At 40.6% G+C, this 27543-nt stretch overlaps 1 protein-coding gene across 1 annotated transcript in view; it reads right to left on the bottom strand.

The window, feature by feature from the left end:
• The window catches only part of TRANK1 (tetratricopeptide repeat and ankyrin repeat containing 1), a 76924-nt gene extending 52388 nt beyond the window's left edge, over positions 1 to 24536 (bottom strand). Inside the window, exons 1-7 of the mRNA XM_045537044.1 lie at positions 24396 to 24536; positions 20500 to 20626; positions 17301 to 17451; positions 14707 to 14825; positions 11652 to 11735; positions 11294 to 11432; positions 9039 to 9170 (exon numbers count right to left, since the gene is read on the bottom strand). Coding sequence (XP_045393000.1) covers positions 9039 to 9170; positions 11294 to 11432; positions 11652 to 11735; positions 14707 to 14825; positions 17301 to 17451; positions 20500 to 20626; positions 24396 to 24526 — 883 coding nt within the window. The 5' untranslated portion in view covers positions 24527 to 24536. The remainder of the gene's footprint in view (positions 1 to 9038; positions 9171 to 11293; positions 11433 to 11651; positions 11736 to 14706; positions 14826 to 17300; positions 17452 to 20499; positions 20627 to 24395) is intronic.
• Between the last annotated feature and the right edge of the window lie 3007 nt (positions 24537 to 27543).

The raw sequence follows: 27543 nt of genomic DNA, 5'->3' as shown, positions 1-27543 counted from the left end.
TATAAGATGTTTAAGCATAAAATATATTAGAGAAAACTTCTTTTACAAAAGTAAACTGGAAATATGATCCAAAAAGAGGAATGCACAAGTTGAAATTTTTGACTATTAAAGAACTTGTACATGATTTTTTTTCTTTTTTTTAACAATAAGAATTCTCAGAGACTAATGTCTATGCTTTTTAAAATGGATGTTGGAGGATATCAAATTTTTGTGGCATTTTATTATATTCTATTTTATACAAGTAAAGAAGATAACAGTTTTATTTTAAAATATCAACAAGTACAAAATCTAAAAATTACCTTTTCTTACAATTAGACTCACAGATAAAAAAAAATTCTAGATATCATTTTGAAAACACGTAAAGAGGTACACAGATTTTCAAAAATTCTTTAAGGGCACAAGGAAGCAAAATTTGAAGACCACTAACAAACTAGACTTATTTTTTTGCCTGGCTAGTTTTCCTGAGAACAACCCAGTTTTCCTTTAAGAAAGTACCTCTTCCCCCTCAGCCTACCTAATTTGATGGAATGAACCGCAAGCAAGCCCGTCACCACAACATCCTCCACCACTGCCGCAGCTCCAGGGACTAACACCTCACCAGGGTCTGGCCAATTAGATCATCCTATCCTCTGGCTGTCCCAAGCCTCACCAGGATCTGGCCAATCGAATCATTCCTCACCAGGATCTAGCCATTCAGATCATCACATCCCTCAAGCTCTGTCCCACCCCTCAGCCGGGGTAACACCTGACCAGGATCTAGCCAGTCAGATCATTTCATGCTGGGAGCCTAGCTAATCCGCTCCCCGCAATTTCATCCTTCTGGCTCTGTTCCATGCCCACCTCCAGGGGTAACACCTGACCAGGATCTAGCCAGTCAGATCATTCCATCCTTCTGGCTCTGTTCCATCCCCAGGGGTAACACCTGACCAGGATCTAGCCAGTCAGATCATTCCATCCTTCTGGCTCCAGTGATTGGTTCATAGAAGACATGTGACCAAAGTCGGTCACTAAGACATAACGGTAGGACTTTTACTGCAATACTGATTGGGACCGAGACTGACAATTTGGTGGAAAATAAGCCGGAAGGTTCTGGCAGCCTCAAATGAAAGAGAGCCTGCCTAAGAATGAACCTAACACGGAAGAAAACAGAGCTAAGAGGCAAGACAGATTCTTGAGGGCACCTTTGGAGTGAGCACCTGGGCCCAACTCTGGACTCTTCAGTCATATGAGCCAATAAATTCCCTTTCTTACTAAATCAGTTTGAGTGTCTGTAGCTAGTAACCTAGACAGATGCAACTAGCCCCAAACCATCCTCACTTATTCAATTCTAGATGACCATTTCTAGGCTTTAGGTCCTGCTGGTAAATTCCTGAAACTGCCTTTCTGGCCTCTCAAATCACTATGTGCCAGAGCCAGTGGGACCATCATAACAGCCAGCACCTACCAAAATATCAACAGAACTGAAGATTTCTAAGGGCCTGCTGATGCTGCAATTACTTCAAATGGTGGATTTAAAATTCAGGCCATTATTAAAGAATCTGGAGACTTTATGTACCAAAAAATACTCGAGATGGAGATAATCTCAGGCAATGTTGGGGCAACCTTTCTGGGGTTCAAGTTAGCAACAGCTTTCAAAATCAAAATACATAGCAATATGATAATTTCTTAAACACATATGTTTTTATTTGTACCTCATAAAATATTTACAGAAGAAAACATAAGATATTGATAACATTCAATCCCCAGTGGCTAAAAGACAAAGGTAGGATAGAGACTCTCAGTATATGCCTTTTGATTTTTGACGGTAGTTATGTTTAAAATTAAAATTTATCAAAATAAATGAAATGTACAAATCCTTCAAACAAGTGATTTCTCAACTAGGAAATCATCCTAAAAATACATTCCCACTGATTCACAAAGATATGTGTAGAAGAATGGTCTCTGAGCATCATTTTCAATTGCAAAATAAACTAAAAAACATTTAAACATCCATGAGTAGCATATGGTCACAACAGAGAATTCTGTGAGCTGTTAAAAAAACAAAATAGCTATGCAGGTACTATTAGGGAAAGATGGCTAAGATACATTGTTTAGTGAAAGAAGCAAGTTGCTGAATTTTTTTGAAGTGTTTGATTTTTTTTTTTTTTACCAAGAGCATGAACTTTCAATTTTTTTCCCTTTAAAAATTTTTTAAATGAGATATAGTTCACATACCATAAAATTCATCATTTTAAAGTATATAATTCAATGGGTCTTGGTATATTTATAAAGTTATACAACTATCACCATTATCCAATTCCAAAACATTTTCATCAACCCAAAAAGAAATCTTACATGCATTAGTAATCACTCCCCACTCCCCCTTTCCAAATCCCTGGAAACCAATAATCTACTTTCTGTCTCTATGGATTTCTTTATTCTGGACATTTTATATAAATGAAATCATGCAATATGTAGCCTTTTGTGTCTAGCTTCTTTCACTTAGCACTTCAAGGTTCATCATAGTGTAGCATGTACCAGTACTTCCTTTTATGGCTAAATAATATTCCACTAATGGATATACCACATTTTGTTTATCCATTCATCAGCTGATAAAGATTTGGGCTGTTTCCACTTTTTTGGCTATTGTGAATAATGCTGCTGTGAACAATCATACACAAGTTTTTGTTCTGGCATATGTTTACATTTCTCTTAGCTATATACCTATGTGCATATTCCTGGGTCTTATAGTAACTGTTTACCTTTTTTAGTAACTGTCAGACTGCTTTCCAAAGCAGATACACCATTTTTCTTACCCACCGGTAATGTATAAAAGATCCAGTTTTTCCACATCCTTGAAAATACTTTTCCTTGTCTACCCGTTTTTCATTTTAGCCACCCTGGTGGGTGTGAAATGTACTTTAAATTTTTATACTAGTTTTTAGAAAGGTGATTCAAAGAAGCCTGGACATATAAGTAGGCAAAGAAATGAATAGAACAAAAAAATCCAGAATTAGTGGCATCTCAAATCACTGAGGTCAAAATAGACTTTTAAATAAGCAGTGCTGAGACAAATAGGTAGCCATCTGGAAAAAGATAAAATTAGATTCTTACATTAAATTCCAATGGACAAGGATTCTAAACGCAAAAAATAAAGCCCTATAGGCGCTAGGAGAAAATATGGGTGAATTCCTTTTTAACTTTGATATAGTAGGGAAAGACTTTCTAACTCTAACTCCAAATCTGGGAGCAATAAAAAAATAGATTGATACATCTGACTATATAAAAAGAAAAAACTGCATAACAAAAAAGATCAAATCAGAAGATAACTGACAAACTGGGAGAAAATAGTCATAATATATACTATAGATGATAATGAACAAAGAATTTTTAAAAATTGAGGACAAAGGACCAAAAACCATATAAAAAAACGGAAAAGAAACATAAACATATAATTCACAGAAAAGGATATAAAAATGATTCTCACACACTTTAAAAATGTTCAAATTCACACATGATTAGAGAAATGCAAAGTAAAACAACATTGAGATAACAATTCTTACCTATCAGACTGAAAAATTTTTTTAACCATGACAATAAATTATACGTTGTGGCTGCTATATGGCATGGCTGTTGGGAGAGAGGCACCCTCATACGTCATTGTTAATGCAAATCAGTGCAACCTTCCTAGATGAAAACTTGACAAGACCCAAAAAAACTACATATGTGTTCATCCCTTGAACTGATATGGAGTGATTTCCAGGAACTCTTAAAGGTAAAAGCCAAGTACCAAAAAATATCTATACAATAATTCTTCACGTGAAAAAGAAGCAGATGTAAGAAAATACACATGTATGTGCTGCTTGCTGCAAAAGAAATCCAGGAAGAATAAGCCTGAAATTAAAGAAACTGATTCTCTACAGGGATAGATGGGAAAGGGACAGAAAGGAGGAGGAGATGGGAATGGGGAGGTGGAGTAGGGATGAGGAAGTGACACTTCTCTAAGTATATCTTCTTATAAAGTTCTGACTCCTAGAACATGTCCTTCACATACTCAAAATATAAACAAACAAAACTAGGCAGAATGTGGAGAGAATACTAAACTGAAATACATACACTAAAAAAAATGAGGCTAGGTGTCCTACAAATTACTAACATAACCATAGTAAAGGGCATGGGAAAGAAAAGAACTAACAATACCTACACTGGATGCTCTAAGGCTAAAGACAAAAAAACACTGAATATAACTGAACATAAAATGAACATAAACCTAATCAGTAAATGTGTTTTTCACAGGGGTATGGATTAGCTAGTCTGAAACTCTCATGGAACTGAACAAATAAGTAAATATATTATAGATGAGAGATGTTACTCATCTCATCCCTCAATTTTTAAAAAAGGCAAATTAGAAAAGAAGAAGTTAAATTATCCATGTTCATTGTTGATATCATCTTGTATCTAGAAAAATCTACAGGCTCCTCAAAAACACTCATAGATTTGATAAATGAATTCAGTATGTTGCAGGATACAAAAATCAACAAAGAGAAATCAATAGTGTTTCTTCTATACACCAATAACAATCCAGTAGAGACTAAATCAAGAAGGCAATCCCATTTACAATAGCTACAAAAAAATACCGAGGAATATATTTAAGCAAGGAGGTGAAAGATATCTACAAAGACAACCACAAAACACTGATAGAAGAAATTGTAGATGACACAAACAAATGGAAAAACATCCCATGCTCATGGATCAGAAGAATTAATATCATTAAAAGGACCTTACTACCCAAAGTAATCTATGGAGTCAATGCAATCCTTATGTTGGAGCAGCAGACTAGGCGACAGGGCTGAGACCAGATGGATGCAGGGGCTTAAAGATTGGGTGCAGGTGTTAAAGAATCCTCAAGCAAAAGCTAACTAGAGGGGCTGATAACTGCAGGCAAGAACTGGTTTCAACCAGCTGGTCAGCTATCTCTGTCACCTTACATGAACTTTGGCTAATTACAATATCATATATATTGCAGTTTTAAAATTTCTCTACCCATGAAATCACCATGACAGTTCCAAGACAATCATATAAAGTATGAAAAGGGGAGGGGACCCAATTCTAGGAATTACTACCCAATATCTTAGTAAAAGCCTACCCCTTAGTCTTGAATATTCCTCCCCTGAATTAATAAGACTTCAAAAGACCAAAAACCACTTCCCCCCAGTGCAGCTGCTCTTTTTGAGCCTGCCTGTGCTGAGAGTGTACCTTTGCTTTCAATAAAAAAGCTGTCACTTGCTTGGCTTAAGTGGTGCATCCTGAAATTCTTTTCTCCCCACCATCACCAAGAACCTGGAAAAACCTCCACTCAGAGGCCGCTAACACCTATCAAAATACCAATGTCATTTTTCACAGAATCAGAATTAAAAACTATCCTAAAATTCATATGGAACCAAAAAAAGAGCCCAAATAGCCAAAGCAATCCTGACCAAAAAGAACAAAGCTGGAAGCATCACATTACTTGACTTCAAATTATACTATAAGACTATAGTAACCAAAATATCACAGTACTGGTATAAAAATAGACACATAGATCAATGGAACAGAACAGAGAATCCATAAATAAAGCCACATATTTACAGCCAACCAATCTTTGACAAAATCAACAAGGGCATACACTTGGGGAAAGACAATCTTTTCAATAAATGGTGCTGGGAAAATTGGACTACCATATACTGAAGAATGAAACTGGACCCCTATCTCTCACCATATACAAAACCAACTCAAGATAAATTAAAGACTTGTATGTAAGACCTGAAACTATAAAAAATACAAGAAAAAAAACAAGGTAAAACACTTCAGCCCATTGGGCTAGGCAAAGTATTTATGACTAAAACTGCAAAAGCACAGGCAACAAAAACAAAAAAGACAAATTGGACTTAATTAAATTAAAAAGCTTCTGCACAGAAATAATCAAAAGAATGAACAGACAACCTGCAGAACGGGAGAAAATATTTGCAAACTATGCATCCTACAGGGGATTAATATCCTGAATTTACAAGGAACAACTCAACAAAACAGCCCAAATAATACCATTAAAAAGTGAGCAAAGGACATGAATAGACATTTTTCAAAAAGAAGACATACAAATGGCCAACAGGCATACAAAAAAATGCTCAACATCACTAATCATCAGAGAAATGCAAACTAAAACCACAATGAGATATCATCTTACAACAATCAGAATGACTATTACTAAAAAGATAAAAAAAAATAACAGACGGTGAGGATGTGGAGAAAAGGGACCTATACAGTGTTGGTGAGAATATAAATTAGTACAGCCTCTATGGAAAACAGTATAGAGATTTTTTGTTTGTTTGTTTGCTTGTCTGCAAAAGTTTATTTCAGAAGTGTGGTTTGATAGGTATAAATGCAGACACACCATTCGTATCCCTGCCATTTCTGAAGAGCACATGTGGCAAATTAGGAAAATTGATATGGATCTGCTCTACACATCTTGGGTTGTAGTAAGTCATCATTAGTCACATGGTTGCCACTGCCTCCCAAAGCAAACCCATCTTTTTTTTTCCAATTTATTTATTTTCTTTATTTTTAATTTCAGAATATTATAGGGGTACAAACATTTTGGTTACATATAATGCCTTTGCATCACCAAGACAGAGCTACAAGTGTGTCCATCCCCCATACAGTGCACTCTGCACCCATTAGTTATGAGTTTACTCATCCCCTCCACCCCCTCCCACCTCCCCAGCACCCAGTGAATATTACCTCCATGTGAGCAGCTGGAGATTTCTGATACAACTAAAATTAGAACTACCACTCAACCTAACAATTCCACTACTGGGTATCTACCCAAAGGAAAAGAAATCATTATATAAAAACTACCTACACCCATATGCTTATCGGAATACTATTCACAAGAGCGAAGATATGGAATCAACCTAAGTGTCCATCAACAGAGGACTGGATAGAGGAAATGTGATATATACACAACAGAATACTATTCAGCCGTAAAAAAATTAAATCATGTCTTTTGCAGCAACATGGATGGCCATGATCTCAAGGGAAACAAGTCAGACACAGAAAGACAAATACTGCATGTTCTCACTTATAAGTGAGAGCTAAATAACATATAGAGATAAATGTAGAGTGTGGAATAATAGATAATGGAGACTACAAAGGGTGAGGGGGGCGGATGATGAGAGATTACATAATACATACAATGTATGTTATTTGAGTGGTGGATTCCCTAAAAGCCCTGACTTCATCACTATGCAATCTATGCATGTAACATTATACTTGTACTCCATAAATTTATACAAAAAAAGGGAAATGGTCTAAAAGTATGCTGTCCAATATAGTAGCCACTAGCCACATATGGCTATTGAGCACTTGAAATGTGGCTAGTCCATATTGAGATGTGCTGAAAAAGAGTAAAACACATGCTGGCTTTCAAAGATTAGTACAAAACAAACAAACAAAAAGAATAGAAAATACATCAATAATGTTTATATTAATTACAAGAAGAAATGATAATATTTTGGATACACGGGTTATATAAAATATATTTTTAAAATTAATTTCATCTATTTTCTTTTTTTAGATGACTACTAAAAATTTTTAAATTGTATATGTGTACATGAATGTTTATAGCAGCATTATTCATAATAGTCAGAAACTGGAAATAACCAAAATGTCCACCAACTGAGGGATGAATAAACAAAATGTGATATACTCATACAATATAATATTACTTGGCAATAAAAAAGAATGAAATACTGATTCATTCTGTGACACGGATGAACCTTGAAAATACGCTAGCGAAAGAAGCCACTCACCAAAGGTCACAAATTATATTATTCCATTTATATGCAATGTCCAGAATAGACAAATCCATGGAGACAAAAAGTTGGTAAGTGGTTGCTTAGGGCTGCAAGGGTAGGGGGAAATGGGGAATGATTGCTAATGGATATGAGTGTCTTTGGGGGATGATGAAAATGTTCTAAAATGTATTGTGATGATGGTTGTACAACTCACTATAGCAAAAAGCACTGAATTGTCCACTTTAAACAGCTGAATTATAATATATATGAACAGTATTTGAATAAAGCTCAAAAAAATCCATAGGATGTCTTTTCTGTTTCCCTGGATATAGGTTCCTTGGTCCCAGTTCAGAGGGGAATGACATTGGAGTAACAAGCCTCACTTGGGCTCCTGCTGAGATAAAGTAAAGAAAGAAAACTGCAATTTCCTACCCAGCAGACCAGAGGATCCCAAATGGAGGCCTTTGGGCTGGTGTCTAGTCCACAGGCATGTTTAATTCTAAGCTTACATGTGAAAATCATCAGATTTCAGTTTTTAAAAATCCAGATTCCAAACATCTTCTGCCATCAGCAGATGACAGGCCAGCTTGGCTGCCCTGGTAAGCATTAGGCTGTGGCAGCACCAGGCACAAGCTCCCCGCCGCTCCCTGCCACCTCCCTTCCACTGACTATATAAAAAGAAAAAAACTGCATAACAAAAAAGATCAAAGTCAGAAGATAACTGACAAACTGGCTAACAAGGTACACCTGTGTCAAAAGAACCAGCTTTTCCTTGCATGTGCCAGCTTCACTCTTTGACGCGGCCCGTCTGGCCCCAGTGGGTATGGAAGTCTGCAATTCCTGTGTTAGATTCTAAGCACCATAAAGGCAGAATCATGTCTGTTGTCTGCTTCACAATTTATCTCTGGCAGCTAACACAGATTTAGCATAAAATATAGCACTTAGTAACCATGTGATGAAGGACAGAACAATATGCCAGTGAGAAGCCCATGTCCTAGTCATTCAGCCTCACAGAAGCCATTTAAACGTTAAAGAGCACATGGAGCCCAGAATTCTTCCTTCTCTCACCTCACCTCCTTTCTGCACACAGCCCGCTCTCAAGCATGTTTAACCCCTGGGCCAGCGACAGGATCAAATGGGCAAAACGTGACAGTCGGTTGGTGGGCCTTCAAATGCCTGAAACCATCCAGCCCACAGCACACCCTCCAGCATGGTGTTGCTACTTACGCTTGATGAGGTAGCCTGGGGAGTGGGTGGCCACGATGTGCAGGACGGTGCAGCCATCCTCATCCTTCTGGTTGATGCGGCTTTTCCACTCAGGCTTGTGGTCCATTAACCACCTGAAAAGATGGTTTTCCCCTAAAGGGAATTAAAATGACTTACTGACATTATTTGCTACATACAGAAAATCAGCAAAGCGAGTCAATGTGTACCATACTAAGGTAACCAAATGGGGACTCCAACACATTTCCAGTCCCCAGAAACAGGTGTGGGAGACGTGGGAGTTTGTAAATTGAAAGGATGAGTAAGGTCAGGTTCACTAGAAGGCTGAGACAGGGTTTCTTATACATGTGACTGATTGAGCCAGAGATTGTCAGGAGAAAGAGAGCAAAGGAAGCAGGACAGGGCAGGGGAGGGAGCTAAGCAAGAAAGTGGTCCTAGCTGGAGTTGCTCCAGCCGACCCCACAACCCCAAGATGAGGTCTAGGGCAGGAATTGCACCACAGCCTTGGCCCACCCTGAGGAATGGGAGCTGGCCTTTTGAATCCCCATGTCAGTTAGTCAAGAGCTACAGAAAGCCCCTGGGGAGCAAGGGGAGGTCCAGAGGGAACCTCCCTAGGAAGCATGCCTGTTGACAAAGGGCAATTCTTGAGCCAAGGGGGCAGCTGTGAATTGTTGGCAGCCAATACTGACAGCAGGTGGGGGTGGGGGGTGCTGGTGGTGAAGAGGTTTCCACTTCACTAATCAAGACGGTATCTCTGATTAGCTTACCCTACTACATTACTATCAGTAGGACACACATTTTAAATTCTTTTCCCAGACTCCTTCTTTGTAGCTCCTGAGCTCTTGGAAAGCCACAAACCTCTGCCAATTCTGTGGACACCATTTGTCACCATGTCAGAGTTGTCTTCTGAGAAATGAATTAGGGATACACTTGAAGGCTTGTTCTTACCAATACCACCTGTAACTAGAGGAGCTAACTTAAAGAGTAGACATAATGGTGAATCATGACATTCATAACCATAGGCACACTTCTCGGCATTCTAGTTTCCTAATTTGAAACTGGAAGGGTTAGATTAAATTGCTTTTAATCAGGCTTTACTTTTAAATGTTTTATCTACCAATCCCTGTGTAAGAATAAAATCTCTTATGGATTCCCCAAAATATGAAACAGATAATGGCAGCATAAATCTGGTTAAAGCAAAGAGGGTCCCAACTCATCATTCCCCCATTCCTCAAGAGATGATACAGCCTACAAAAAGTAGACTAGACAAGTTCTCTTGGCCCCTTCTGGCTCTAAAACAGTATGTCCAATAGTGATGCCAAATGTCCAATAGTGATGCCACATACTGGAAAGAAAAACAAACTTCTGTCTCAAGTGTGAGTGTGTGTTAATGATAAAATAAAAATATTTTAAAATTTAAATCCTAAATCCTATAACTAGATGGTGAAGCTTTTAAAAAAATAATTTTATGGGCTGGGCACCATGGCTCACACCTGGCAGGTCTAGGTGGGAGGATCAATTGAGGCCAGGAGTTAGAGACCAGCCTGGGCAACATAGCGAGACCCCATCTCTACAAAAAATTTTAAAAATTAGCCAAGTGTAGTGACACATGCCTGTAGTCCTAGCTACTCAGGAAGCTGAGGCAGGAGAATTGCTTGAGCTCAGGAATTAGAGGTTGCAATGAGCTATGATTGCGCCACTGCATTCCAGACTGGGCAACAGAATGAGACCCTGTCTCTAAAAAGAAAGAATTTTATGAAAATAGCAGTCCTTTAAAAGAACCACAACCAACCTGTACCAGCAATAACCCATGTTTCCCTTGACATCCCCCCAGCCACAGTCCCAGAACACAGCAATCACCAGAAAATGAACATTAGGAAAAAGACCAAAGCTGCCTTTGCCAGCAGAAGGAAACTCCACAGCTCTTCTGAGCGTACTGCCCAGCAAAAGTTGTCTGTCCCAAGTCCCCTCCTTGGGTCCCAGGGCTCCATCCTGCTGCCAGGATCTGTCTAGGAACATGGAATCCTTTCAGTTTGGGCCTCCTGTAGCTACCAGGTCCCAAGAGAAATAAAAATGATGCTGTTTCCCTGCTGCTTCAATCATTTGAATAATCAAATAATTTGAATATTCAAATGATTTGAATATGCTACATTCAAGGAAATAAATTCTAGTTTCACTTGAGCTCAGCAGAGTCCCAGAGCCCAGAGCTCAGAGCTGGAAGGGCAGCCTGTAGGGCATATAACTGGGAGAAGACTCACTTGCTTTGATACAGAGTCGCATGAGAGCATGAAGAGGGTATGGTCCTATAGTCTCAATACTTGCACCAATGGAGACGAGCCACTGGACTAACTTAGGAACATGTTCCATTTTTTCATAAGGTCCAATGCAGACATATTTCTGGGGAAAAAACACACAGGAAGAATCACGAAAGTCACTGCAACAATAGGAAACTTCAAACTTTTTCACCCATAGTTTGGAATCAGTACTAGATTAGCTGTGGCCCAAGTCTAAGATTATTATAAATAACAAATTTGTGGTGAGGTAGTTGAAGAAGATCCCAGATACAAGGCTGAAGTAGCCTGATTTGAAGCCATATGTTTCAAGAAGCCACCTTACCTCAAAGAGACTTTTCAGTGATAACTCTGGGACATGGATATTTTTTGGTAGTCGGTCTTTTTTCGCACACAGAAGTAGAAATGACTGGTGGGAGGGAAGAAAAAGAACAGGTAGGAATAACGTTCTCCACATAGACTACTAGAGCAGAAAGATTATTTTAAGCTTTTAAATAAGCAAACAAAAAACAACCCACCCTCTACCCTTGTCTCATTTTTAAAGCTACCTGCCAAGTTTTTCAGCCTGAGCCCTGATAATCAGAGTCCCTGTCTAGCCAACCTCCTGTTCCTGCTGAGGGCTAAGGTCCCTCCCACTTCCTCAAAGCCTGCTGAGGACAGGAGCAGCTGATGTCATGCAGCACTTCAGACAGTATAGTGGTAGTAGGGTAAAAAAATAAAGTAATGCCCTGCAAAGTTCTTAAACCTTAGCAAGCGGAAGACTCAAATCCTTTAGAAATACCCCATCCCAATCAATTCTTTAGTACATCAGAGTTTCATAAGCCCCAAGTATTTAGAGCCTATCACACCCTACTGAGTGGGGTGCTGGACCCACCTCCTATCAACTAGTGAGCTGATTGTGCACATCTTTTCCCAACTCTAAGTCCTGTATGTCACAGTAGCACCTGGAAATTGGCCATGGCTAGAGTATTTACACTATGGAAACTGCCAAATGCTAAAAATCAGGGCATTTTTTTTTTTCAGAGAGCCAGTTGTTAAACCAATGACCCTATCTAAAGTCACTGGGGAGACTGAATCCCAGAGAGGTTAAGCGACTTCCCCTATGCCACAGCACATCCTAAGAAGACCCTATTGAGATCATCTACATATGCCAAAAAATCTAAGAATTCCAGGCTCTGGTATGACCATGACTGGAGACCCAGTCTCAGCTCCAACCTCCCTCATGTATGCTCTTGACAGTAGACTCAGGACTATAGAAACTGAGCCTATGGCCACATCTTACTTCTAGTTTCTTTCACTTTGATGCCCATTCTTAACTGTTCGCCCTAAGCAGTCCCCACTGCCTGCACTCAACCCCAGATGATATATGTTTAGGTTCTAACAGTTCCCATTGCTGGCCTGGCTTTTATAAGATGCCTGTGTCTCCAATATTTCGGAATTACCTGAGCCCCACTGCAGGCAGGATGTTAGACCTGCCACTTGGGCTGGGCTGGATTCCTGGGCTTTCCCTTGGCTGGCTGGGTGATAATCTATTAGGAGCTGCCTGGCTCCCATTCTTTCACTCCCCACCTAGGTCATGTCTGCCCCACACTGGGAAGAAGAAACAGAGTCCCTTCCTGGGTGCTATAAATTGAAACATATCTCTGCTAGCAAGGCCTAAAGCTTCCTACTCGTAGAACCACTCTAGCACTTGGCATCACAGAATTTCAGAACTTTTTTTTAAAATAAAACTAGAAAGATCCTTAGAGATCTCTTAGTCCAGCCATCTTATCCAAAGAGAAAAGATTTCAAATGTCTTTAACAGGGCCCTAGATTTCCAACTCCTGGTTTCCTAAGAGTCCAGTCTGCTTTCCTTATTCCCGATGCCTGCCCTCCCCAAGGCCTTTTAATATGAGGATAACCTTCAGGGCACCCATGGCTGGAATTTAGGGGGTTTCCCATGAGCCCCCAGAAACTATACACAGTATTGTTTGAGCATGCAAAGAAAGCCCCATAGATTTCATTACATTTCCAGTGAAATCCATGACCTTTTGCCCAATATTTAACTCTCTGTTCTAAAGTCATTCAGCCTGCGTGGATCAGCAGTCCTTAACAGGTTGCCTTTGCTCTTCGTGACTTTTCTGGACTGCTCAGCTTTAGAAAGCCCAGCAGGCCCTTTCTAACTAAACTCCTTGCCTTGGCCAGCCCATTCTTATGAGCACTTATACCCATCATTCACTGGGTCCTTAGCATATGCCAGGTCTTACAAAACTCCTTAGTTCAATGCCTGGCACGTTGTAAGCCTTCAACAAATATTAGCTGATATTATTATTAGGTGCTCTGGTCCATTATTTCTGATGCTTACCAAAACCCTGAGAGAATAGAGGTCTATATGATGCAACTTACAAATGAGGAAATGAGGCTCAGAGAGGAAGTAATGAGCCCAAAATAGTAAGTGGAGGATTATGATTCAAGACACATCTCTGTGAAACAGAAGTCCAGGCTCCACAGTCCATCTGCTCCTTCATCCCATGGATTCCTGGCCCCAGGTTCAGGTCCTACCCTGATGCGGTTTGGATATGTGGCCCCTCCAAATCTCATGTTGAAATCTGATCTCCAGTGTTGGGAGGTAGGGCCTGGTGGGAGGTATTTGGGTCATGGGGGAAGATCCTTCACAGATGGCCTGGTGCCCTCCCTGAGACAATGGGTGCATTCTCACTTTATTAGTTCATGGATAGCAGGTTGTTTAAAGGAGTCTGGCACCACCTCCTCTCTCTCGTGCTCCTGCTCTCACCATATGACACACTTGCTCCTCCTTCACCTTCCATCTTGGTTAGAAGCTCCCTGAAGCCCTCACTAGATGCAGATGCTGGCTCAATGATTCTTGTCCAGCTTGCAGAACCATGAGCCAAATAAACCTCTTTTCTTTATAAATTACCCAGCCTCAGATATTTCTTTACAGCAATGTAAAACTGACTAATACAGATCCTACAACCTCACTTAGCTGCTATTCAAATGTTTAAAACCATACAGAAACCCCTGTGAGCAGCACAGACAGGTCATCTGGGCCCACACTAGCTAATGCAGTATAAAAAAGATTGTGAAGATGAACATGCAATTATTTACTCTCCTCACTAGCATTTGGACTTTACATTCTTTGTGATAATGGAGACACAGAGCAAGGAGTGAGGTTGACACAATCTAAACATTTTTCCCATCTTTAAAACTTGCTGATTAATCTGTCTCAATGACTTTCTATCTTTAATGATATCCCAGTTAAAAAGTTATTCTAGCATTAAGGTAAACAAATAAAATAAATTATAATTCCTCAGTGCAACAGCAAGAAAACATGTAATCAAGCATGTACTTTCCCCATAAAAGAGCCATCTCCTTTTACTTACATTCCATAATCCTTTCTTTGCCAACTTTTCTATTACAGATTGCCACACTTCTGTTGAGAATCCACTCGTGAAAATATGATCAAAGCAGGGCAAGAAACTTTGCAAAACAATGGAGTCACCTAAAAGAAAGTTTCATAGTTAAGAAATTTTAATGTGGGGAAAGTCTAGAACATTTGGGAAAAGGTCCTCCAATTAAGACCACACATAGACAAATGGTCAATTAAAGATATCAGAAAGAAAAGCATTTTCAAAGTGATATAAAGTCCTTTATAATTGACTGAAGTGGCATTTTTTTTTTTTTTTTTTTTGAGATAGGGTCTTGCTCTGTCACCCAGTCTGGAGTGTGGTGGCCTCATCATAGCTCACTGCAACCTCTAACTCCTGGGCTCAAGTGATCCTCCCGCCTCAGCCTCTCGAGTAGCTGTGAGTACAGGCACATACTACTACACCCAGCTAATTTTTCTATATTTTATAGAGACGAGTCTCACTATTGCTCAGGCAGGTCTCAAACTGCTAGCCTCAAGCGATTCTTTCACCTTGGCCTCCCAACATGTTAGGATTATAGGCTGAGCCACCTCACACAGCCAAAAGTGGCAATTATTTTAAGTTCACCCATAAAAATCAATCCCCTAAGAGTTAGGCAGCATAATATGAATTAACATTCACTTTACTTTTCTATTTGCCAAGCCCAGTGATATGTATTTATATTTAATCCCTCAAACAAATCACTAAGGCAGTGCCTATTATCTCCGTCTACAGAGAAGGAAATGGAAGCTTGAAGGAAGTTACAAAACTCACTTCCTTTGAAAAATGTGACAAATATTATTGTTACCCGAAAGATTAGAAACTATGACAAATGAAGGTAACATTCAAGGCATATCATCCAGCAAGTTCATGACAAAAACCAAGACTGGAACCTAGATCTACCAACTGTTTTAATCAATACGCATTTATCTAACCCAGTGGCCCATCAACCTACTGCATCTCATGATCCTCCAAACTACATCTCTCAAGCTCATGGATGAGAATGTCCAAGGCGACAGGTCAAGTGTCAGAATAATTTCGCACATCTTCCAGAATTATTAATTTCAAAAGTAAGTAAATATCAAAACAAACATTAATATCAAAACAAACATATACTATATGAATGGATACAAAATTTCCATAAATATATTTTTCAAAATTTAGAAATTGGGTCATGGACATACATTTACCATCCAAAATGGAGTTCTTTGGTGGAAAAGTATTAGATGCATTGCTTTAAGAAGTCCTGTTAACTGTCCCTTTCAGGGTGAAGCACAGAATGGAAACCACCCAGGTTATCTTAAGGGGAGGTCACCAAGAAGCAGTTGCTTGGAATTCCCATAACTCCAGCCTGGCTTCTGACAAAAGAGTGACTTTTAAAAGATGCAGAGAAGACAATGAGGAAGTGCAGGGAATGGGCCAAGCCATCAGATTAGGAGGTAAAAGAGACCAGCTTTGGCCACTGTAGGCTAAAGGCCAATAGGAGAGCTATGACCCATCAGCTCTTATCTAGAGACCTTCTACTTCTCTGTCCAGGGGACATGGCTGTACCTGCCTCTAACCCCTTCCCACTGCCTGCTACTGCTCTTACCCCCTCTCTGTGCCCAACTTGTCAAAATCTGTGGGACCCCATTCACAGACCACAGAAGTTGCTTTCCCACAATAGCAATGGGAACAGCTGAATCAATAACAGATGATCAGTTGTCAGCAGTGATTTCCCCACATCTGAGAGCCAAAGACTGTTCCTCAGCAGTGCTAACATGTACCATTTTTCACTTTCTAATGTCTCTGAAATTGGAGCATGTCTTATAATGGATGTTGTTACTCACTGGCAGAACATAAGCAAATGGCACCTCTTAAATCAGTACAACTTAAATTTGATCAAACACAATTGTTTGAAGACAGCAGCCTGGTTATTGGCAGAACTTTAGGCAGCATCATCACTGGCAAGGTGCATACTATATTGTGCTTTACAGGTTTCTGATTTTGACTAATCTGGGCTCCTGACAAAGCCATCTCACAGGCCATTAGAGTAGTAATCTAATGCAGCAATGAAAAAGGGTCCCTTCCTCCAGCTCACAAGTCCTCTGCTGATGCTGAGCTGGGCAGTGAGCATCGCAGCCATGATGCTGAGCACCCATTATCAGCTTTCACAGGATCCTCCATCAGCCCTTCCAGGTTATTTTCATAGCAAACGAGAATATTTTCTAAACATACTGGAGAAATACACATGATAATCACAGGAAAGAACAAATATCACATAAGACAAGTAGAAGTATAAATAAGGAAACCTCTGTGAATAGCAACATGGAACATTTAAGGGGTCTGAAACAAAACTCCCAAAGCCTTAAGTCATTTGTGCAAAACGACTTAGTTGTTTTTTCAAAGTCATTAGCCACCAAAGCTTCCAAAATGCTAATGTGCAAACCAGTTTCATTCAAACTACATAAATCATCCACAAAGAAATTATCTGCCCTGAAATTATCTCCATGGGAGCCTGAGTCCCCAGGAACTATTCAAATAAAATGACAAATACTTTAAAAAAAAAAGTGCCCCCAGTTCTGACTTACTGCTCATAGTGGTGAAGACTCCAACAAGGAAATCAGCAACCTGTGTCTGGTCTTGACTGCTCCGCAGAAGTCTCAGACCCTCAAAAAACATGCGAGCAGCTTCATAAGGCTGGCGCAACCGCAGCAAGGAATAACCAGCCCGGTAGTATCCCTGGAATAGGAAAAAAAAACAACACAGTAATGTACTACATCTGTCTTACCTGCTACTGAAAGGAAAAGCAAGATTGGCAACATAGGGAAATCCAACTCTGGAAGTCTTGCTTCTCTGTGAAAAAAGGACTTCTAACAAGCATTGGATACAGGGTTTCCACATTATATTCTGTGCCACATTTTCCCTGTCATTTTTAACTGCCAAGAAAATAATCACTTTCAAATCCATGACTTATACACCATCTAACATATGACACAGAGAGAAAGAAGTGGGCCTGCTTCCAATTATATGTGTGGTTTATTTATTCATACCTTAAATCACGGCCTGGGCCAGAACAGAGGATGAAAGAAGCCTACACCTAGTGTTCAGGAAAAGAATGCAATTGTCAGGTAAACACAGAAGTTGTTTTCTGCTCCTTTTAATCAAAGTAAACACAATTTCCACTGGGTATGTAAGAAAAAAAGAATGTAGTGACAAGCATTGAGATTTACTGCGCTCCACATCTGGTATATATTAGCAATATATACCAGAGGCCAAAAAAAATATTTGATTTCTGTAAAAAGGACTCTTGAATAGGAATAAAATGATATTGCCTTCCTCACTTCGATCATCTGAATCAGCATAAGGGATTTACCAAAACAATTTTCTAAATTAACTAGTGTTCACCAACTGGGTTCATAAAAAAGGAAGCACTTAAAAATTCCACATAGCACCAAATCTCTGATTATTTATTGATTTGTTTTAACCTTCATTTGAAAGTCTAAAGACCTCAGATAACAATTTAAAAAAGGAAAAAATGTGTGCTTTGTTTTCTTTTGTCCAACCAAGCAAGCAAGCTAAGATGGTACAGAATCTCCCATTTCTTTGCCTTCCTCAGATTGAAGTTTCTTTCTTTTCTTTTCTTTTCTTTTTTTTTATTTTGGAAAGAGGTAGGAGATCAGAATATGCTACCCCAAAAGATGCCAGTCTGGCATAAGGATTATTTTGACCTGAAGGCATTTGAGATTCAACAGATACAAAAAGAAGCCTTCCCAGGGCTTCACTTAACTGACTAAAGGAAGAAACTCCTAAGAAATGAGAATTTCCAGAAATTCCTTCTCCCAGGGAAGGTTTATGGCCATGAAGAAGACTTAAAATCAGCACCAAGATGGGCCTGCACAAACACAAACCTTGCTAAGGTAGCCCTTATCTTCCATTAGTTTCCCCTCTCTCTCTCTCTCTCTCTCTCTCTCTCTCTCTCTCTATATATATATATATATATATATATATATATATATATATATACACACATATACCTTCCCACAGTTTGTAGCTCCTAGAAGCTTAAAAACCCTTTGTCTTGTCATCTCCACAATTTATCGCTCTTTGTTTAAAATAGTATGTAAGCTCTCAGGCCTATCCGCTTCTTTGGGGTCTTCACTTCTTTTATGGGAAGATCCCATGTCACATAAAAGTTAACATCAAATAAGATTTATATGCTTTTCTCCTGTTAATCAGTCTCTTGTCAGTCTAATTTGCAGGGCCACAGACACTAAACCAAAAGGGGGTAGAAGGGAAAATTTGTTTTCCTCCCCTACAGACTACAGACGACAGTGGCTGTTGGGGAGGAGAGCAGAGACGGAGAGAGACACCCAGGAGCTCTGAGCAAGAAGGGGAGGTACCCTGATAGCAGTGATATCAGGTCTGGCCACTGAAAGAAGAACCCAGGAGCATCACCCAGGACCACCTCAGCCCCTTAGGCCACAGCCACAGCCTCCACCTCAGGGATGTGGGCAAAACCCAAATACTCCCCATCCTATACCAGTTTAAGATGGTAAAATCCTAAAATGCCTTTGAGAAGAATTTCTCAGGGATGCACTCCCATTTTCAAAACTAGTCAATAACTTCTAAAGTGTTCACCCTCCAAGAATAGAGGCTTAAGAGTCAGTATCTACCTAAAATGTAAAATCCCCAAATCCCTCTCTCAGGGTTGGAGTTATCTATAGGTCAAACCTCCCCCACTCCCTTCTGTTCTGTTTCTAGTGGTCATACACGAAATGCAGATCACTGAGAATGTAAGAACTCCTATTCACTGAGTACCAACAACTTTACTTAACGTTTTCTTAATCCTCAAAGCGACTCTAAGGCACAGGCATTATCTCACTTTACAGTTGAGGAAAGTAAGGCTTAAAGTGAGAAAAGTAAACTCATCCAAGCTGCTGAAATCAGTACACAGCAGAGCATGAGACAGAAAGGCCGGTGCTTTTCCCACTTTATTGTGGAGCGTCTCTATGAATTGCCTGTACCACTAATTTGACACTTAATTTTATGTATGCTTCTTCAGCTGGCTCCAGAATTGCTGGTGAATTTAAGGCCTCTGATTTTAATGCCAGTCTCCTCCCCAGTTTGAATGTGAATTACTCAAGGGCTGGGATGGTGTCTTCTACTCCTTTTGTCTCCCTTGAGGCACCAAGAACAGTGAAGATGCCTTGAAGAGTAGCACTCAGGGCATTTTAGCTGAAAAAACAATCAGGTGATTGTTTGACCTTTGTTAACAACCTTAAAGAGTCTTACTGGCCTCTCAAACTTCCCTGATCTCTCCAAAGAGCTGCTTTCTACTGTAAGAAATGCTTCTGAAGAATCTGCATTGTGCTGTCCATCCACCTTGCATTTGAAATAAACCTTTGCTAAAATGAAACTTGCAAACAGCAAAGAACATGAACAGATAATGAGTTATGGTGTGACTACATTAGAACAAAACAAGCTGCTCTGTGATCTCCACTGCACTCCATTCACTAGGAGGCCAAGCTCCCCTGTGCCGTACAAGTGCACTTAAACCCTTGGCCAGCATGGTTTTTACTCTTCTCCAGATAATTCTCACATGCCCTATGGGCATCTGTCTGAAGTGCAAAGAGAGTCGAACTAGAAGCACTCCTAGCATTTCTAGTTTAAAAATAAGTGAGAAAAAGAAGCAGGTTAAGAGAAAGGAGGCAGCAGCCCCAACCCCAGCTGCCACTCTCCTGTACCGTCACTTGCTCCCCGCCATACCCTCACTTGCCCCACCCATACCTTCACGTAGGTTGGATCCCACTGGAGACATTCCTTGGCAGCAACAAATGCCTCGTTCCACTTCCCAAGGCTGTAAAACGCATTGGATTTGTTGCACAGCAGCACAGCCAAGTCCCTCGGAGGAACCCTTTGAGAAAGAACAAACCAGTGGTTTGTAAAGCAATCATTCTGCAGGTACAGATAATCCTTGAAGGCCACCACTCTGGTACTGGCTGCTGCCATCAGCAGGGGGTTTCAGCAGAAAATGTCTCATTGATGCTTATCAGATCAGTCTCACAGGCTCCTAGAAAGCCTGGATCATTTACAGTGTCCAAATCTGTCCTTCCTCACTCTCAAATCTCTGCTCCCACCTTTTAATGACAAATGTTCTCAATACCTTGGTTCCATCCCCAACTGATTTCCACAGATCTTTTTATTTTTCGAGACCACTGGATAAAATTCTGGGAAAATAGTGACCGATCCTAATGATGGAGAGGATGGAGTTCCCACTGAGACTTTACAGAGTTCAGACACAGTATGAACCACCCTACATGCATGTTCATGCAGAATAACTCAGGGCATATCACAGGGAGGGCCTTTCAGAACATGTGATCACACCATCTCCACTGCCAGCTCTCAGGAGAACAGGCTGCAGGTAAGAGGCCTGTGCAGGCCCTGGGAGCAGGGTCTATGGGCATGGAATGCCAGGGTCCTGGTACCCACAGTGTGGACCAATGGGGAGGCAAGGGCTCTGGGTGAGTAAGGCCCTGGCCCCACAGGCTCCTGCCTATGATGAGAGCCACAGCTGCAAGATGGCCAAGGGGGTGAGGGCACCCTAAAACATGGCAGGGCAGTGGCCTCTTTTGTCTGTCTACTAGACTCCAGGGTAATACAGCTTCAAGGCTGGTGCTGAAACCAGGTTGGAAGAAGAAGGAAAATGCAAAATAAACCACAATATGTCAAGAGAAGCCCAGGTGCCACTGGAATGTAAGACACATGAGAGAGAAAAGGAAGGCTTATGATTTCTTTTTTATTTAATATTTTAATTGTTAAAATAATACAAATCACTGTAGAAAAGTTAGGTAATACAAGTAAGCACAAAAATAAAACAATGTATAAATCATCTCTATTACTGTCCCCACCCTCAATGCTTTATGTGTTTGGTTCTTTCGTGGCCCATCACTCCCTCTCAGTGCAGGGAAGAGGCTCCAGAAATGCAAAAGAGGCAGTGGGTGATTAGCATGCGAGCCGTGGCCGCCAGTGTTGGAGATCCATGGTGTCCATCACAGACACCCTGGCCGGTGCAGCCATTCCCAGCCACAGTGGCTGTTGGCTGCAGCTAGGGGCTCTCAGCACCCCCCTCTCCAGAGATTTAGCCTTGGCCTAATGAGAGCTCCTCTCTCACCAGGAAATAACACCCATGATTATGGACTGAACTGTGTCCCATCTCAAAATTCATAGGTTGAAGTCCTTAACCCCAATGTCAGAGTATCTGGAGATGGAGCCTTTGGCAAGTAACTATGTTTAGATGAGGTCATGAAGGTGGGGCCCTCATGATGGGATTAGTGCCCTTCTAAAAAGAGAAACTAGAGAGCTCACTCACTCTCTCTCTCTCTCTCCATTATGTGAGCACACTGTGAGAAGACAGCCCTCTATAAGGAAGGAAGAGGGCCCTCACGGAAGCACCTTGATCTTGAACTTCCCAGCCTTCAGAACTGTGAGAAATAAATTCCTGTTGGTTAAGCCACCCAGTCCATGGTACTTTGTTATGACAACATGAGCAGACTAATATAGGCCCACTCCCCAGGGGCCAGACAGCCTATAGCCATGCCTGACATGAGAATCAAAAGGTTAGCCCCTGGCCTCAAAGTGGAACCAGCTCTGCAGTACAGTTCCAGCCTCAGAACTCCCTGTGGGATCAGACCAAATCTGGCTCCAGTTTAGACACCATCCCTGCTTGGAGCCTTCCCTTGCCCCATCCTGCCTCCTTCAGTCCCCTTCTCCTGAGAGTACTCATTCAGTAAATCACATGCACACAAATCCCTATATTAACTGACAGCGGCAGGAAGGCAAGAAGCAGGTGATGAGCAAAGGGAATAGTGTCAGGAAGGCCCCATGAAAGGCAACTTGTGAGGGTCCAGAAGTCCCATTAGTGGTCACACAGTAAGTGGTGGAGCTGAGGTTTGAGCACACACAGTGTGGGGTCAGTCTACAACCTTAACCACTATACAATACTACCTCTTTCTAGGAAAGTTCAATGTTCTACCCTCAATCAGGAGCTCTAGGCCCAACCCTCACACGATTGTGATGTGTACCAGGACAAGGCAGAACAACAGAAACAACAGGCACAAGCCAATTACACTCAACGCAAGTTCAGCTAGATTGTAGACTCTAAGGTGAGTGGAGTCAGAGGTGGGAGCCATGTTTAAGTAATTACTCTGGTGCCATTTCTCAGCACAAGTTTAGGCTGTGTGTACCCCCACAGATGCCAACCTCTGCTTCCTCTACTACAGCTGTTCCCAAAGGATGATCTGGGAACTTCTGGGGGTCCTCAAGACCATTTCAGGTGGTCCACAAGGTCAAAAGATTTTTACAAACGTGGCCCCCAAATAATGTTACCTTTTATGGAAAAGAGACTTTTGTGATTAACAAAAGATGTGGTAGATGTGATTAACATAAGGCTCTCGAGAAGGGGAGATTATCCTGGAGTATGACATGATTACAAGGGTCCTTAGAGAAGTAGACAGAGGGAGACACCACTAAAACAGGAAACAGTGATGGGATGGCAGAAGCAGAGATTGGAACAATGACTTCTGAAGATAGTGGAAGGGGCAGCAAGCCAAGGAATACAGGCAGCCACTCAACAGTGCCCACCACCTTAGCGCCCAGGTGGTATGAACTGTGGCCAGCGAGTAAAGAACATAGATAATTAAGAAAAGGGCATGGAAATTGATTCTCCTCTCAGACCTTCCACAAAGAACCAGTCCTTGCTAACTGGATTTTAGCCCTGTAAGACTCCTTTAGGAATTCTGACCTCCAGAACTGCAAGAGAATAAATTTGTATTGTTTTAAGCCACTAAATTCATGGTAATTTGTTACAGTGGCAACAGGAAATTAATACAACAATAACACTAAGACATTATGTACCTTTTTCATCCTCATTCTCTCACATGCATACAGGAAGTTTTCCAGAAGCTACATGGCATGTGATATGGCCAACAGACTGAATGCAGAAGCAGATGTAAGAAGCCAGCTGTCTTCTATTGAGACAGACATTAAAGAGATTTGCAAAAATATACCACTCTTCTTACTAAATTTTTGTTTTGGAAAATATGGTCATTTTTCATAAAAATATAACATGTAATGGGATTATTGATATTTTAAATGAATTAGTAAATACATATTTTAAATTCTTTCTCAGTTTTAGGTTCTAATATAGACTGTTTTGATAGCTACAACCTACATAAATAAAAGTTCTTTGGGGTCCTCAATAATTTTTAGTAGAACAGGTCTAGTAGAAGCTGAAGGGACAGGGAAAGAGGTGAGCCTTACTGCCCCAGTGGTATGCACTGTGGCTAGGGAGTAAATGGCACGGATGATTAAGAAGATGAAATGAATGACAGTGAGGGGCTCTGGGGACTTCAGCCATCCCAGGAACTTTGACCCCGCAGCCAGCCAGAAGAGGAAATTCTTTTATGTTTATCAACAATCCCCTGCGTTTCACTTTCTATTTCCCTTATTACACTAACATTCTCCCTTCGAGATTTGCGAGCTGAGAAGCAGAGAAGACAAATAGGAAGTGAGGGAGAAAGGAAACAGAAACTAAGTGGTGTGATAAGAAATGAGAAGAAAACATAAGCAACAGAATCCCCATTTACTTAAAGAAGAAAAAGTGGGGTGAATATCCAAACACTTACCCCCACTGGCATAACTGCAGGAGAATCTGAATGGCTTCATTGTACTTTCTGATGGCCAAAGAGAAGTTCCCACTCTTAAAAACCTGGTTGCCAGATTCTTTCAACAGCTCAGCATAAACTACTGGGTCCATCCTGTGAGGATATGGGGGAAGGGCTTGCCGCCGCCAGGCCCTTGCAGGGCACGTTCGCCTTCACATCTGCAGTGCTGAGAATCTGGACAAGGAGTTTGTTCATTCTGGCTCCACCCACCTCAGAGAGCACAACCTGGCAACACCTCTCACCACCAGGGAACCAGACAATGTCTGACAAGACCATTTCTTTCTCAGTTCTTTTCTGACCTCAGGAGTGGCCAAAGCAGTTCCATTTATTCAGTTTTAATGATCTGGAGGAGGTCTCTTCCATGCATGAGGCAACATAAACCTGGCAGGTAGTGAGCACTATTTCTGTAATAGTCACTAGTATTACTCTCTCATCTGTCCATCACCACAGCCTGTAAGAAGGCATTGTCCCCACTGCTCAGATGAGGAAACTGAGGCTCAGAGAGGCTCAAGTCATTTGCCTCGTAATCTGCTAATGGCATTTCCCAGTTCTGACCCCAGATCTACCAATTTCAAGTTTCTTCTCTTGACCACTGTGCCCCCTCACCCTATTGGTACAAGCAAAACTCAGTTGACAGTCCTTCCTCTCTCTTAGATGGTGGGACAGGGAGGGAAGGTGCAGTCCTGAAGGCGTGGATATACAAGTGGCTAAGAGACAGGGACACAACCACTGCCTCTCCTGCCCCCTCCCTTCTTAAAACACTATCAAATAAGCCTTGGAATATTTGTCCCTGAGACTGCCATTGCCTGCCTACTTGTATGCATCCCCCAAGGGCACTTGCCTCTTTCAGGTCTTAACTCCTATTTTGTTCATTTTTGTAGCCCTATGGTCTAGCACATAAGGGGAGTTTAAATATCTGTGGTATAGCAAATTGAATGCAAGACCCAGAGAAAATGCACATCACTGATTTTCTCCAGTGTGGCCTGGGTGGCTGGAGAGAAATGCCTGGCAGCCCTGACTATGTGGCAGGCCTCAGTGACCGTGCCGAACAAAGGACGGAGGGGACAGCGCCCAGGAGAGCTTCAAGAAGCAGCTTCCAAGGAGACAGGGGAAAGGTGGGGGTCAGAAGAGATGTCCCTTAGGATTCCATCTTCTAGGGATGGCAGTGGGAAAGGCAAATTGGTGGCGAGGATCTTAAATATGTGGACAATTCAGGTGTTCACAGATCCCAGGTACCTATGGGGTCATAAAATCTATTGCGTGTTTTTGCTGACCAACACAATTGTTGGATAAATAATAATTATTACTATTTTTGTCATTTCAAATCTTGCTGGGAGGTCGAGGCAGGGTGTAGACCCAAGCAGGTACAAATGGTAGTTTATTTTAAACACATTTGGCTTCTTGGGAATATGGTATGTAAACGGTGCTACATTCCTTTATCAGAATGAGAAACATGACTCTTAAACAAGTCAGAATACAAAATCCTACCTACACTTTTCATTCAACAATCTCTAAATTATATGAGTCTTGTTTATACAGAGATGACTGAAGAGAACATGAAAAAAAATTAAAGAATCGATGTACCCCAGAGAATAAAGATATGTTTCTCTTCCAAATATTGTCAGTCATTTGTCAAATAAGTATTTCTTAAATTGGTCATGATCACACAAGTAGAACAAGAAAACCTCTATAACTGAGAGGGAGTTGATACCCCTCCTTTATAAATAACCTTTTCCACTGCAAGAAAAGACCAATACTCTGACCAAAATGTACCAAGGGTTCTAAATAGATAATTCACAAAAACACCAAGTAATTTCTACCAAATATATGGACAGTGGATAAACAGGATCACCCTCACTGGTGCATAAAGAAATGAAAAATTAAGAAAGATATCACTGGAAAATAATTACAAGAATGACACCAAATGTTGTGGGCATCTGTTACAGGGGAAATATACTCTATCATGGATAGATTTACCCTCACTGATGTTTGCCACAGTGAAAAACTGGAAATAACCCTAAATGTTCCATAATGTATAACAGATTTAAATCAGTTATAGAATATCCATAGAGTAGAACATCACACAGTTATTTTTAAAATGATGTTGTGAAAGAACATTTAATGATAGAGTAAGTTAGTAAATGAAAAATACAGGCTACTGTATTTTTGAAAAGGCATATAATCCCAATCAAGTTTCAAATACGTAAAATACATTGAAAATATACCAAAATGTTAACAGTCACACCACTGGGATTAGGCAGGGTTTTAATTTTCATCCTTATGTTTTTCTGAATTTCCAATCACTCTACAATGTACCGCCCTATTAATCAGGCCATAAATGTTATTAAAATGAGACTCTCTAAGAGTTTAATTGAAGAATTCAAACACAAAATGTTTCCACTGTATTTACAAATACAATAAAATCTATTCACATCAGAATAATTTTTTTATACTCCTCCAGAAACCAAGTCAGCTCTTAATGTTATGTGGGCAAACATCAAATGTATTCAGTCACTTATGTTTCTTCTTTTTCTTGGTACAATCACAGGAAAAGGGAAAGGAGGAATGCCAACCACACCGACGGCTTTTTATTCCTAACAGGATTCACTGAGAGTTACATTCTCAGTATAGCGAAGAATGCTTTATATCTCCACCCTAGAATATAGATGGCTCCGTTGTCAGTTCTCTTTAAACACACACACACACACACACACACACACACACACACACGCACACACACGCACACATACAAAACATACAACTGGTGGTCTATTTGTAAGATGAAATTATTAAATACAAGTGGTAATAATTTAGCATAGTGACAATACCCTTCATAGCTAGTCTGTACTAAGCACTCACTAGGTGCTTTGTATCATTGTGTCTTTTCATTCTTAATAGAAGCCCCATGAGGTAGGCATGACTGTGTCCCCATTTTATATATAGGGAAACTGAGGCAAAGAGAAGTTAAGCTACTTGCCACAGTCAAGTAATGCTAGAATTTCAACTTTGTTTGCCTCATTTTAAGAGCTAACCTACACTCTGAAGGGCCAAGACAGAGGCTAAAAGGTCAGCATCCAGTTAAATCCCTACAGTGTGTGATTATTTTGCC

The sequence above is a fragment of the Lemur catta genome, chromosome 1 (genome assembly GCF_020740605.2).
Source record: "Lemur catta isolate mLemCat1 chromosome 1, mLemCat1.pri, whole genome shotgun sequence".
NCBI classification, from domain to species: domain Eukaryota; kingdom Metazoa; phylum Chordata; class Mammalia; order Primates; family Lemuridae; genus Lemur; species Lemur catta.
This window is presented reverse-complemented; position numbering and strand designations above follow the sequence as displayed.